The sequence below is a fragment of the Misgurnus anguillicaudatus genome, chromosome 12, assembly GCF_027580225.2.
Source record: "Misgurnus anguillicaudatus chromosome 12, ASM2758022v2, whole genome shotgun sequence".
Taxonomy (NCBI): Eukaryota; Metazoa; Chordata; class Actinopteri; order Cypriniformes; family Cobitidae; genus Misgurnus; species Misgurnus anguillicaudatus.
The window spans coordinates 11,479,885-11,495,378 of record NC_073348.2 but is presented as its reverse complement, the minus strand read 5'-3'; the positions used below and the strand labels follow the sequence as shown (position 1 = coordinate 11,495,378).

General features: G+C 38.2%; 1 protein-coding gene across 4 annotated transcripts in view; it reads left to right on the top strand.

The window, feature by feature from the left end:
• Positions 1–15,494, top strand: part of pam (peptidylglycine alpha-amidating monooxygenase) — a 67,012-nt gene that overhangs the window by 42,696 nt on the left and 8,822 nt on the right. For 3 of the 4 annotated variants that reach the window (XM_073873971.1, XM_073873972.1, XM_073873970.1), the window contains 2 exons: positions 8,498–8,800; positions 12,543–12,678. In XM_073873971.1, coding sequence (XP_073730072.1) covers positions 8,498–8,800; positions 12,543–12,678 — 439 coding nt within the window. The remainder of the gene's footprint in view (positions 1–8,497; positions 8,801–12,542; positions 12,679–15,494) is intronic. The other variant, XM_073873973.1, reaches the window with a different exon arrangement.

The window sequence follows — 15,494 nt, the reverse complement described above, 5'->3', positions numbered from 1 at the left end:
ATTTTAAATCACAGACATAATCCAGAGTGAGAGAAAGATGCACCATCACTGTCGAAATGTAATTGAACCTTTTATTTAATGGAAACTATCTGAAACAACATCTGTTTCTGTAGAAAAACAAATTTGGAGTCAGATTTACCGACATCTTGCGTCAGCACAAACGTCTTTTTTGCTATTAAAAAAAAAACACTGTCTGGATTTATTAAAGACACGCAGTAAAAAATTTGTGGTGAAATGATCTTATTTCATATTCATTTGTAAAAGTTTCCCTTGAGATGCAAAATTTATAGAGGAGATTATGTAAATGAATCAGTTAGGTTACTGCTCGCAAATTTATTGGTATTTGTGCCATTATTTAATTCCTGAAAAAAGCTTATCTTAAAGCTTAGCTTATTTGCGCTGCACTTTGTACATTGCGTTGGTCATTATGTATGTAACGTTTTTGCGCTTGTGTTCTTTATCGTTGCGCCTTTGTCAGTAAATCACCAGCAGAAATTTCTACTCCCATCAGAATTTATTTTTATTGCGCTCTTATTTGTCGGTTGATATAGAGCTCTTGCAGTTGACGTCACCTAAACTCCACCCTTTTGGCAGCCAATTGTAGAACGCTGTAGTATTGGTTTCGATAGTGGTTGAACAATAATTTTAAACCAGACTGTTTACACCTTACAAACCTTTAGGCGTGTAATGATAAATCGCAACACACACTAATAATACCTGCCCGATATCGATTCTGAATCGCAAAGGCGATATTATTCACAGCGTTTCTCGCTCTAGATTACTCGTGGGATTTAACTTCGTGTCATTTGAATTTTTCGCTCAAGTTGAATATTTTCAACTTTCAATTTTCAACAGCTTGTTTTCGCGGTAAACGCGTCATTTGCATCGCCCCACGCGAGGATGCGTTTGATCGCGTCTTTGCATTGACTTTGTAAGTAATCTACTCGCGCAAATCGTTGAACTCGCATCTGTTGTACACCCACAGTTAGACCTCTATGGGGTGGTTTCCCAGACAGGGTTTAGGTTAAGCCAGGACTAGGCCTTAGTTATATTATGATATTTAGGTTTTACAAACAATCCTTACAAAAAACAATAGTGTGCATATTGATACAAAACAATAGCAATGATATATTTTAATCTATGTCAGTTTAAGGTATTTTAAACATAAGGCAGCTCAAACATGCATCTTAGTCTGGGACTTGGATAAGACCTGTCCAGGAAACCTCCCCAGAGTTTAAGTGGTTTATAACATGCATTTAAAAAAGCAACACTTGGAAAAAATAATCATTATACATATTCTTTATTATCAAGAAAATAACGGAAAAGGTTTGAAGAACCATGATGTAAATATGCTTAAATGCATCCTTGGACCTGCCTGTGTAATGGTACTTATTTTGTGGTGCAATTAGAGTTTCTGCATGAGAGCGCCTGGCTTTTGGATGTAGCGGGATTTTAAAATGCTGCGTCCGAAAACTCTAAATTGCTGCTTTCTGTGGCAGCATTCCAAGACGGGAAGGCATCAAGTCATGTCCGAATCCAATGTTAGGTTAATTCCTGACTCCTGTGATACCTTCATGTCCTGTCCCACAATTCTATTAGTTTGCGTGCACAGGGAATGTGATTTGTTGAGCCTGGTCAATTTCAAAAAAATAAAATGGCAGCCAAGGAAGCGGCTGGAGCCAAATTTACACCTTTTAATTGAATTTTTACCAAAAAATTAGTATTGTAGTTTTCAAATATGCGATTAGTTATAACAAAGGCGCTCTCTGTTTATATTTCAAACACGCTGACTTTGAAGTGTGTCCGAAAGCGTTTCTCTGAGCTGCCTTCATGCCTCCGAAGTCATTGCCTCATGAGGCAGCGAGGAAACAAGTCAGCTGCCTTATCTTTCGGACGCAGCCATAATTCATTAAGAAGCAAAGCTTCTATATGTTTAATAGTAGCCCTGAAATGACATGAAAAACTTTAAAATGTGGAAAATTACTGGGCAAATTACACGTTATAGGGATTATAGGGATCTGTTATTATACGGCATTATAGGGATCTGTTGTTTTATCTTTTAAGTTTTGGATGTGCATACCTATATATTTTGAATTAATGTGTGCAGTGAACTCGGTTGCCATGAATCTCCTGCTGGTGCCATTAATTTCATATTTGTTCCCAGCTGTCTTTGCCTCCCAGTATGTCAATGGAAATTTTGCAAACGGTATGAAATATCTTCTGAAATATGTTGCGTGGGTCAATAAAATCATATTTTCAGATTAGGTGGCAAATAACGTGCAGTACCAATTGCATAGGTGGCCTTTTTTACTGCTCATAATAACTGCCTACTAACTTGCATAACAGCTATCCAGAAAACCCTAGCAACTGTTTTTTGTTTGTTTTCTTATTAAACATTTGTTCAACGTGTTTGTTAAACATGGACATTTACCTTCTTTGTTTGCTCATCAATATAAATGTCTCTTTATGTACAGTATAAGAGCCAAAGGAATAGGGTTATTGTCACTGTCTATTACCATCAGTGTAGTATAGTTGCATATATGGATTTGCACATTTCTGATGAATGATAACAGAGATAGATAGATAGATAGATAATAATGAGAGCAAGAGCCATCAACAATTATATCGAATCAACAGGCATGTGAAACCTAGCTAGCAGGTTGCTCAAACAACAAAAATCACCAGCTAACTTACTTTAAATTTGCAAGAACTTTAGACAAATACAATAACAGGCTTAAATAAACCCAAAACATGAGTCCACTTACAGTTCTCACGGACACGTGTTTATCAACTTGCTACTCCAGACATGACCGACCATTTCGGCCGTGTGGCGCGCGTGCACGCTCGTGGTGTGAAGCGTGTCTGCGCTATTTTCCGAGATAATTTATTAACATCATGTCCACAGACTGTTGGCTAAACGTCTGATGTTTTTGTACACTTTTCTGGAAACCCTGTGAGAATGTCAAAGTCGTCTTTGAAATTGAAATAAACCAGATTTCCAGGAGACGCGAGTGTCGCGATTAGTTTCGGTCCCTGGAAAACAAAGCTCTGACGTTCCATTGAGGAAGAGAATCAGTCATGTTAACGTGGATAATAATGACCAGTTATCATGATCAGCCAAACATTGGATTCTCAAAAATATGCAAAGTTCGCAGCATAGACTTTCTAAAAGACGTCCAAGAGTATTGCTTGAGGCAGTTAGTGGAGTCAAAAAGTTTGGTTCTCCTGAAATGCTTGTATGTGTTAAAAAGTGGAGAGATATGCTTCAAACAGATGTTTAACGGGAGCGTCTCATTGGTGTGGCTGTTGATGAAGTGCACAACGTTGTTCTATGGTGAGTAATGTTGTTTATTTAGATGCTATTCGGTTGCGACTGGTTATTTCAATAACTGACTTGTTGCCAGCCGGCTCGTTATTGTGGGGAGTCCGAAACGTGACTCTTTGTTTCCGTGGTAGTTTCACTTTTGATGTTTTTAGGTCACACCGTTCTTGTATGTCAGTCATATAATGCAGGTCTATGGTCACTTGGTAAACATTACCTCAAATAGCATGCACAGAGAAGTCCAAATTAAACAACTGTCCATCGTGGGTGCACATTGATGGCCTGAGACGCGAGATGGGCGGTATGTGTGAGAAAACGAACATCACTCATTGTTTACACAGAACAGAGATTGTAGGTAAGACAGCTAATAGAAATTGTACTAATTTGCGCTTATCCGGGATGTTTAAACCGACGTAAAAGAAAACAATTACGTATGCTCGCCTCACACAAACTCATCCAGAAGATCACTTCCGGCGCATGCGCAGACTAAGCACAGACGTGGTTGTGTACAAGGGGCAAAAACAATATAAATAGTGTTCGTTTTCTCACACAGACTGCTCGTTTCGTGTCTTAGGCCATCAATGTGTACTTACGATGGACAAAGTAAACTATCCTTTCAAGGCAGTAGGGTTTTCCAGCTTAGGCGGGCCACCCGAACTGCAAAGTGCTGCAGGAAACCCTGTAGATAGACAGATAACTTTATTTTCATTGCATAGTACAGGTACATACACAGCAACAAAATATCGTTTAGTATTTTCCAGAAGTACAAATTAGTAGGACTGTGCAAATTGACAAGTGCAATTAAATATTAAAAATAAAGTGTAAATATGTACAATGAATAATGAATAAATAGCAGGCTATGGCAGAAGAGTATGTTTACTGTATGGAGTAAATATGTAAATATACTGTATAAATGATAAACTATGTAAGAGGATTAAATACTGAGTATGAACAAGGAACTATTTGCAACATTATGCAATAATGAGGAAGTAAACACGGTGAAGTACAGATACGCAGGTTCAGAAAAAAAAGAGAAAACATTACAATATATATGCATAGTGATATGGGCAGTGCAGAAGTAGTGGATGTACCGTAATCTAACAGTGTAGTGTAGTGTTCAGGATTGTGATTCTGAGGGGATAAAACTGTTCTTGAACCTGGAGGTTCTAGTCCGAATGGATCTGTATCTTTTCTTTGAGGAAAGGAGATTGAACAGGTTGTGACTGGGATGATAAGAGTCCTTGAGGATGTTGTGTGCTCTACACAGGCATCTACTGTGGTCAAGAGGCTCCGTGGCAGGAAGGTGGAGGCCAACTATGCATTGGGCGGTTTTTACCACCTTATCCAGAGCTTTTTTTCACGCAATGTGGAGCTGCCATACCATACTGTTATGGAGTTGGTCAAGAGATGCTCTCAATGATGCAGCGGTAAAAACGTATTAGTATCTGAGGAGACAGATGGGCTTTCTTGAGTCTCCTAAGGAAGTATAAGCGTTGTTGAGTTTTCCTAACCAGAAATAAAGTGTTCAGATGCCAGGACAGATCCTCAGAGATGTGGACACCGAGGAACTTAAAGTTGGAAACTTGTTGAGGCGTTGAGGGTGAGGGTGTTAATGGAGCACCAGGTTGACAGGTTTTGAATCTTCTCCCTGTAGGCCGATTTACTGTATTGTTGTTGTTCTTAATCTGGCCAATCACTGGGGTAGTCATCTGCATACTCAGTGAAGATGGACGTGAGTGCCACAGGGCGGAAATTGCAAAGAGACGAATCATAGAGTTGCCTGTACAGACGTGCCTGCTCGGCCAGAATCACTTTGTGCTCATTCTTTTTTTCAATGCAGAGTTGAGTACACAGTTACAAATAGTAAATGTTGTCTTGCGGGTCCAAGCACCAAAGATCTGTGGTTATGGCTTCAGTGGTCCTTGTATCCCATAAACACAGCCACAGAGTTTCTTCTTCACGAACGCTGTCCTCAAGGCTCCTGCCATAGCCAATGAAATCCCTCCCAAATTTTAGTCAAGTGACTTGTTAGTTTTATGGTTAAGGATATTGTTGTAGAGTTTTCTAGCAGATGCATAGTCACAATGGCTGGAAGGCCGACCAATAACATGTTATAGTAGTTCAGTCTAGAGATTAGATGAGCTTGAATGAGCAGCTGTGTATCAAACTCGATTTTGTGATGTTGTAGTAGCTGATGCATCTGCATAACTGTTTCAAGGTTGCAATTTCTGTTGTGAAGCTCAGTTGACAGTCAAACATCAAACATTACCCCAGATTCCATGTAGAAGTATGGTCTCCAGCCTTGCTGTTACCCTCCCTCCCAGTGTGTTGCCCAGCTCTGCTGGTCCCAACAACTGATCTATATAAATGACTGGATTGCGCATGACGTAACAATATTGAAGACACTGCCATGTTGTCATGCCCAACATTCTGTTAAATTAATAGGATGTTATTAGATTTTAATGATAAAATAGTGCTTCATTACAATAGCGATCATATTTTTTGTATCAAACATATGAGATCAGCGGACAGACTTATCATATGTATTATTAATTACAAAATCTGCTCATTCTGAAATATAAGATTTATGATTTAAGTACTGTATGTGCACGCAACTCAATTCTTGTACTCTTGTAAAGTAATTCACTAGTTTTATTTCACTAGTTTTATTTAGTAGTATTATGTTATGTTGTACAATATGGTTTTTGTTCATACAGTAAATATAAATGTTTTTAAACGATGTTAATGGCATGTATGTTTAATTCAACAGTATGAAAACAATACCCAATTTTAAACCAAACTACCATGCTTGTAAAAAGCCATAAAATATGAGATTTCCTGTATATTTTACTTATTGTTCCCTTAAACAAAGTATTCAGTGAAATAACGCAGATCACGTAATTTGTTTATTTTCACGTATTTACAATAGAAACAGCAAACACACTCACCTTAATGCTGCGTTTACACCAACCGCGTTTGAGGTGTCAAAATCGCGTCTACCGCGCCGGCGCGCCTAGTTTACCGCTTGAACAGTTTGAATGCATTCGCGCATCTAGAGCGAAGTAGACGCCCAGAAAAAGCAAGCATTTGACGTGTGTCAGAGGCAAAATCCGCTTCTTGTGGAAGGGGCAAGTGCTATGTGGTTGTCTGTTTGCAAGATGACTGATGTGCATTTATCAAGAGAGTTACCGGTTTATTTGGTCACCTTACTATAGGGGGAAAATAAATGGTGCGGGTCGATAAACGTCACGTGACTCAAAAGTGAAATGTGTATTACAACTTACCAGGTTGCCCAATGTCCTCACTGACACTCTTCCAAGCGAGGTCCTTTTTATTCCTGTCTTCTTTATAGAAATAAGAACGTGTGTCGTATAGCTCCGGGTGAATGCTCACGGACAATATCAAGTGCTCCTTCATGTTGAATAAGTGACTCCGGGCGGCGCTGCCACCACAGCAGCAAGCAGGCTCCTGATTGGTTAACGCGGCGTGAAAATCCGCCAAAGTTCAAATTTTTCAACTCGGACGTCGGACGCAAATTCGAGTGAAAGCAAAATGCACAAAAAGCACCATTCGCGTGTACCGCGCCATATGCTCGAATGATGCGAAAACGCATCTACCGTGCCGCGCTAAAACCTCATTCGCGCCACGAGACCTCCATACGCTCGTCAACGCGTCTTCACATTGACTTAACATTGAAATCACTCGCGCTTGACGCCTCTACCGCGGCTGGTGTAAACGCAGCATTACGCCTTCTATAAATCCCTTATCCTGTCTGAGTAAAACGTAAACATTGCAAATAACATCAGAAGTAACTATTAATTTCAATAAACATATCCTGCAAACTAATCTTGTGCGACTGATATGCTGTAAACCAAGTGAAAATAGATAATTATTTTGAATGAAAATGGCATACAAATATTACGCTAGTGATAGGAGAAACAAAGCTTTTCGAAGCTTCGAATCAATTGAACCAATTGCTTCGCGGATTGATTAGCGTTCGAAACACTGCGACACCTGCTGGTCAAAATAGTATAAAAGCAGCAAGATCTGTCCAAACTTTTTACACTTTTTACAAAATAAAAGCAAGATTATTCCAAAAAATAAATTTTTAAGAAAAATTCATTATTTAATTTAATTAAGACATAATTAAAAGTGTATTCTCTGATTTTAGTTTTATTTATGGCAAACAAATCATTAACACAAACTCCCTTTTTAATTATGCACATTTTTGTCATTTAATCTGTCTATAAACAAAAAGTAGACAAAATGGTAGTGTTATTAGTCAGAAGAATGAATGTTTAATGAACTTTTATAATAAAACTGACCCGAGTTCACCTACACTGATCATTTGTGATCAACTCCCCCTAGTGGTGAATCGTCGGATTTTCGAAACGTTTAGAAACCGTTATGACGTAATGAAGCCTCGTTTGCTAAAATCACGTGACTTTGGCCAGTTTGAAACAAGCTCCGAACCAATGATTCGAAAGAAAAGATTTGTAAATGTTTCGAATCGCCCATCACTACCTCTCGCTGTTATGTTAAGATTTCTATGTGCAATCCAATCATTTATATAGATCTGTGGTCCCAACACGAACTTTAGATCCTTTATGATTTTCCGCAGTTTGCATTGCAGCTTCTGTTGTCTGTTTCCCTTCACTGTACTTAATTGGGTCTTGTTACCCTAATGAGTTCTCATGTATTTAAGCCATCCTGTTCCTTGTGTTCATCAGTATCTTAACCCTTGCGTTCTGGTACTCCTTTACATCACAAAATGTAAAAAACAATTGAGACTTGTAGTTGAACTTTCTACCTCAGAATTGTGTTTATTTTGTTGCATGTAGTTGTTTTTGAATACGTGTCCTGGTCGTGTGGCCTTTTTGTGCTGTCTTTGTGAGAATGCTTGAGCAAGGTGCTTTGCTACTGGCATTCTGCTGACTGTGGATTCACAAAAGTTTAATAATGTTTCCCCACATTTAAACTCAAAATTAAGAACTATTCCTTTAAAGTAATATATTATTTTTACTATTCAAGCCCAATCTGTATATGCAATATATAAAATACCACCAGCACAACTTCTCTTCCTTTACTTCAATGACTTTAATCTCTTTTTTTCCATTCACACCACCCATCCTATCCTGTCTTTTCGCTTTTGCACTTCTCTTTCTTCCTGTCCAGGTGACTTCTTTTCGCTTCTCTCTAAACTGCTGGGAGACAGAGATGACATTTTCCACGTGCATAAGTATAATCCTGCGAAGGCTGCCCGAGCCCAGGCACGTCTGCTGGCAGAGATTGATAGCATAATGCAAAAGAAAGACATGGGCTGGCCATGGTTAGGCTCCAAAGCGAGAGAGGATGCAGTTCTGGTGAGGGACAGAGTGCACAAGTTTCACCAGTTAGAGTCCACTGTCAGACCCTTGAAGAGCAGCTCTGTCCTCGCCGGACAGCCGGCTACAGGTGCAGCACAGGGGGAGAAACAAGGTGGGTTTGGGCCTCCATTTATTACCCCAACAACAAGTCATTTTTAAAGGCTTATTAAATATGATGATTTTTATTAGCTCATATTGTTTATAGTGTGAGACACAATTTAAGAGAATCAACTCTATTGGATCTATTGGAATATCTGTCTAATATCTAATCTGGAACATGAGAATTGCAAGAGGATAGATTGCTTTTTTTGATTGGGGTCAATAATCTTTGAATGGGTTTCCCAGGTGTGCATTTAATAAAAAAATATTATTACATATCATTTGAGCACAGGGTTTGTTTGGATTTTCTATTTTTCGACCGATTACAGGGGCATTTGCCTGTTGATGTTTTGACAAATGTAAAGCCCCAAGTATTTTAACCTCACTGGAGCCAAATCTAATTATTTCCCTGAAAAAATATTTTGAATTCTGTTTTGGTATAACGGCTTGTTGATCTGTGTTATCCTATTGATCAGAATATGTGAAGTAATGCTTAAACATATAGAAGACGTCACATATATAATAAATAAACAAAGATACAGTAATTGTGTTTTCAGTAAGATTACTTAGCAGTGTTTCTGCATGTGAAATGTTTGAAGTCACGTTTTAATTTATAGTGTCATAGTAATAAATGTTGTATGTAGGAATTCGGCACTTCAGCATTATTTCTAAACATTATTATTTTTCAGTATTTTAAAGTAGGTTTCATGTTGGTAAAAATGGCTAATTCCACCCTAGGCTCATGTCATTGGTTGGTAAAACGTGTAATCCCACTTCAGACTTGTGCCGCTTGTTGGTAAAAGGAGCAATCCCACCCTAGGATCATGTCATTGGTTGGTTAAACGCGTAATTCCACCCTACACTTGTGCCACTGGTTGGTAAAATGTGTAATCCCACCCCTGGCTCATGTCATTGGTTGGTTAAACAGATAATCCCTCCCTAGACTTGTGCCACTGGTTGGTAAAATGTGTAATCCCACCCTATGATCACATCAATGGTTGGTTAAACTAGTAATTCCTCCCTACGCTCGTTTTATTGGTTGGTTAATCTCACTTGTGCCACTCGTTGGTAAAATGGGTAATTCCACCCTAGGCTTACGTCATTGGTTTGTAAAACGTGTAATCACTCTTTAGACTTGTGCCGCTGGTTGGTAAAATGGGCGATCCCACCCTAGGATCATATCACTGGTTGGTAAAATGGGTAATCCCACCCTAGGCTCATGTCAATGGTTGGTTAAACAGGTAATTCCACCCTAGACATGTCACTGGTTGGTAAAATTAATAATCCCACCCTAGGCTCATGTCATTGGTTGGTTAAACAGGGAATCCCTCCCTAGACTTGTGCCACTGGTTGGTAAAATTGGTAATACCACCCTATGATCATGTCATTGGTTGATTAAACAAGTAATTCCTCCCTAGGCTCATGTCAATGGTTGGTTAAACGTGTAATCACTCTTTAGACTTGTGCCGCTGGTTGGTAAAATGGGCGATCCCACCCTAGGATCATATCACTGGTTGGTAAAATGGGTAATCCCACCCTAGGCTCATGTCAATGGTTGGTTAAACAGGTAATTCCACCCTAGACATGTCACTGGTTGGTAAAATTAATAATCCCACACTAGGCTCATGTCATTGGTTGGTTAAACGAGTAATCTCACCCTACACTTGTGCCACTCGTTGGTAAAATGGGTAATTCCACCCTAGGCTCATGTCATTGGTTGGTAAAACGTGTAATCACACATTAGACTTGTGCCGCTAGTTGGTAAAATGGGCAATCCCACCCTAGGATCATGTCATTGGTTGGTAAAATGTGTAATCCCACCCTAGGCTCATGTCATTGGTTGGTTAAACAGGTAATCCCTCCCTAGACTTGTGCCACTGGTTGGTAAAATTGGTAATACCACCCTATGCTTATTTAATTGCTTGGGTAAACAGGTAATTCCACCCTAATCTTGTGCCACTGGTTGGTAAAATGTGTAATCCCACCCTAGGCTCATGTCATTGGTTGGATAAACGGGTAATCTAACTCTACACTTGTGCCACTGGTTGGTAAAATTGGTAATCTCACCCTAGGCTCATGTTATTGCTTGGTAAAACGGGTAATCCCACCCCAGGCTCATGTTATTGTTTGGTGAAACAGGTAATATCACCCTAGACTTGTGCCATAACTTGGTAAAATGGCTAATCCCACCCTAGGCTCATTTCATTAGTTGGTTAAACGGATTATCATACCCTAGACTCATGTCTTTGTTTGGTAAAATGGGTAATCCCACCATAGACTCCGGCTACTGGTTGGTAAGGCGGGTAATCCCACTCAAGGCTCATGCCACTGGTTGGTAAAATGGGTAATCCCACCCTAAACCCATGTAATTTATTGGTAAAATAGATAATCCTGCCTCAGACTCATGTCATTGGTTGGTAAAATGGGTAATCCCACCCTAGGCTCACGTTACTGGTAAAGCAGACAATCCCACCATAGGGTTATGTTATTGGTTGGTAAAATATGTCTAATTTACTCTTAACCCATGGTACTGGTTAAACAAGATTGTGTCATCTAATGCTGCTCAAACAGTGTTTTATTAAGAAGTAAAGCTACCGATAGTAGAACATTTGCTACAGTCATCATTTGGATCACTTTGTCTTTGCAGTTAATCTTCTATTTGTTTTCTTATGCTCTCACCAGCTATTAGTTTAGCCATCTATCACCAGTCAACATCTTCATTGACTTAACAGTATATTTATATTTTCTCATGTTATCTCTATCTCTGTGTGCTTTACGCTTTAACATTTTGTTTTTCCTTTCATTGTCTCCCACTTCTTTTCATGTCATATGTGTTTGTTTTTCTAAACTTGAATTCCGACTTGTATGCATGTCCTCATCTTTCTGAGAATTTTGGAAAGTATATGATAAGATATAATGCGCATATAGTTTCTTTTTGTCACTTTATATGCACATTTATAGACAGTGAACATGAACTTAATCGAATTACATAGCAATAAAAGAGAAGTCCTCAGGTGCCAAAAAACAACATACCACCTGAATGTCAGCAAAATGTCAGACTATTCAGAGCAGGTAACATTTTCCAATCTTTTGTAGTCTAGTTTTGGTGAGGCCATAGTCCACTGTAGCCTCTTATTTGTGATGTGGACTGACAGGAGTGATACGATTTGTACTGTAAGATTTGATGTGCTGAATGTTTAGAGATGCTCTTCTAGTGCTTATTTGTGTTTCTGTTGTGTTTTTATCTGTGTGTGTGTGTGTGTGTGTGTGTGTGTGTGTGTGTTCATTACTCAGATTCGATAGGAATTGTTGTTGCTCACAGTATTTTCTTTACTAATGCTTGTTTTATAGACATGTTAGGCTATGGTAGATGCTTGTTTAGTCACTGCAGCATTAAAAAATGTTCAGTTAAAAAAAAAGAAAACTTAGTTAAACATCTAAACTTGTGCTGACATGTAAAGGTTTTTCATAGATTAAAAAATGAACAGCAGATACATTTGGAAAGAGCCTGGATTGAAGTGTAGGTTGCAACACTCTAACAATTTTTTAGATTTGAGTCTGATGATTCTTCTTTCCTCTAAGTTATTTAAACGGTATAAAAATGGTGACTGTTATTTCTCTTCATCATGATGCTACAGTTAACAGAGACCTGCTGCCTGTATTATGAATCACCTTTCATTGTAATAGTGTTTCTCTCATGTTATGTCATCCTATGGCCACATGTGTTGATGTTTGACCCGTATGTGTGCACGCAGGTGCAGAGAGTCATCTGATGGAGGTGTCGGATTGGCCTGAGGTGGAGCTGCACTTGGGGCAGGTGTCTGGTCTGGCTTTAAACTCTGAACAGAACCTGGTCATCTTTCACAGAGGAGATCACAGATGGGGAATGAAGTATGTTCTGGAAATAAACACACTCAATGCATTTTGTTCAGTCGACAGTTTAGCTCTATCTAATGAACACCAACCTGTTTCTCATTCAGGTGTTACCTGTTTCTAAAATGTAATATTGTGGTCTACTGAACATTTATTCAAAAAATGCCTACATTAAAGGCGGAGTCCATGATGTTTGAAAGCCAATGTTGATATTTGAAATCACCTAAACAAACACGCCCCTACCCCAATAGAATCTGGACCTTCTGTTGATAGACCCGCCCCACACATATGCAACCCGGCATTTGATTTGATTTGATTGGCTATAACTGTGTTTTGATAGTCGGCCCGTCTCCTTTTCCAAAGCGTTTTTCAAACATCGTGGACTCCGCCTTTAAAGTGGAGGACCCTAACCTAAAAAATGCACTTTTAAATGTGTTTCTATAAGAAAATGAGTCTCCAGTGTGTGTGCAGAAACATCCTGTTATTATACAAATCCATCTATTCTTCTTTGTGAAATCTCCTTTAACCTCCTAAGACCTGGATGTCCACATGGACATCAAATATTTTTTATGTTTGCACCATAATACTTAATTCTGTTTAACTGGAACCTGTTGTACACAAACATGGACAAAATACACTGCTTCATCTTCAAAAAAAACATTTGGTTATTATATTTATTGGCTCTTCCTAACCCCAAAATAGCTGGTAGAAATATGAAAAAAAAGACAAACCAAAGCTCGGGTCTTAGGAGGTTAAACCACAACAGTCACACAAAACAGGCTTTTGGAGATTCCCTAGCAATGTGATGTCATATTGATTACACCCCACCCACGACCGCTCACAGACTCCGCCTTATAAGCGCGTAGTTCACCTGTTTTGATGTGTCCAAAGCATATGTGGAAGCCATTTACTCCATACTTTGCATACAGGGAGGGGAACAGAAGCTTTCTTTGCATTAAAAGAGACACACACAAAAACAGTGCGTTTTTTATTGCAGCCACAAATAGCCATGTTTAACATCGTATAATGAAAGATCTGTGGTGCATTTTGAGCTGAAACTTTACAGACACATTCTGGGGATACCAGAGACTATTTTTATATTGCTGAAAACACCTAGGTTAGCGTCCCTTTAAGAAGTGGTGTCTTATAAAGTGATTTCATATAGGTATAATAAGTATTAAGTTCATTATTAGTATTTACAGTAAACAGTTTATCCAGCAATTGAAACAGTTCATTACTGTTTTTTTTTTCTTTTCATGTTAATTTATTCATATAAATATTAATATCAAATTTTATAGTTTTTTTCAACACCTTTATCATTGCGAAAACAAGCATAGCGGTCAACTTGGATCCCATATTTTAAGCCAAATAAAGTTTGGCACTAACTAGAGGTTTTGTTATTTTAAATAAACTGACTAAATCATATATAAGCATTTTATTTAATTTATGACACAAACATGTCACAAGAAAACTATTTAAAAGCATTAAAAAAAAGAAAACACTTCACATGTTTGTTGGTGTCAACATCACAGGCACATGTTTTTTTTGTTGGGGTGAATACCAATAGGTATTTTAATTAGATCCTGAAATGGACAGTTTGGTTTTCGGGTGTGACATGTCTCCATGCATGACTTAAGTTAAATATTAGCAGTGTTGTGGGTAACGCATTACAAGTAATGTGCATTACGTAATAATATTACTTTTCTGAAGTAACCTGGGCCCGGTTCCCCGATAACGCTCACTCTTAGCACGCTAAGAAGGCTCAAAAAGATATATCTTAGCAAAGTTGTTTATGTTCCTAAGTGTGTTCCCCGAAGTGTCTCTTAGGAAGCTTCTTAACACGCTGCCTCTAAGTACGACGTAACAATGTCGCTGTCCCAAGTGAAGGTGCTGAATTATTTGCGATCGCTCAGGGATCGATTCTCCACTTCACGCGAAGGTGCATTACGGCGTTAAGAAAGACAACATGCTCTGTACAAATGGAACATTACTCAAATTAGTCCAGTAACATTTATTTTAACATAGTTTAAGTTATCCGTCAAATATAGACTATTAATTAAATTATAAAATTGTCAGTAATACGGGTAGACGAACCGGGTAATCCTCGCTAATCATCCACGTTAAACATGAGTTTAACGACTTTAAAAAAATATTTAATACCCTTTTATACTAATGGTAATGTACTACGATCAGAATGGATTGGCAAGCAGCTGCAGTTACTTCTGTTTAATGCGGTATTGCTGGCCATTGTTTACTGTAATGTTTTCAATAAAAAGCAATATCTACAATGAACAGAGAGAGAGAGAGAGAGAGAGAGAGAGAGAGAGAGAGAGAGACTTAGATACAGAATTATTGTCTGAGAAGATACAGCAGCTCAATAGTGGGGTGTCTTGGGAGGCAATTTTTTTTTATTTAGCCACGTCAGGCAAAATGTCATAAGTGTTGCCGAATAATAAAATTGTCATGGACTAAACGGTTACGCGGCCGGTGTAGAAGTCTGTTCCCCCTGTGTTTCACTTTAGTTTAGTCTTTTTATCGCGTTTTTATCACATTATTCTTTATATACATTGAAAGTTTTAATGGCTACTGAGATGTATATGTGTGCATTTATGTAATGTATCTTGACTGTTCTTGATTGTAAGTCAATTATTTTTACAGTATGAATCGTATTATATGTATAATATATATTTATTATGTTTGGAAACATAACAGTTTTAAAACAAACAGTAGAGAAAAAAGAAAAGAAAATGACAGGCTATATGTTAAAAGAAATAAAACTGTCAAATATAAAATATTTAATAAATTGTGTAATAGAATACATGATATTATTGCTT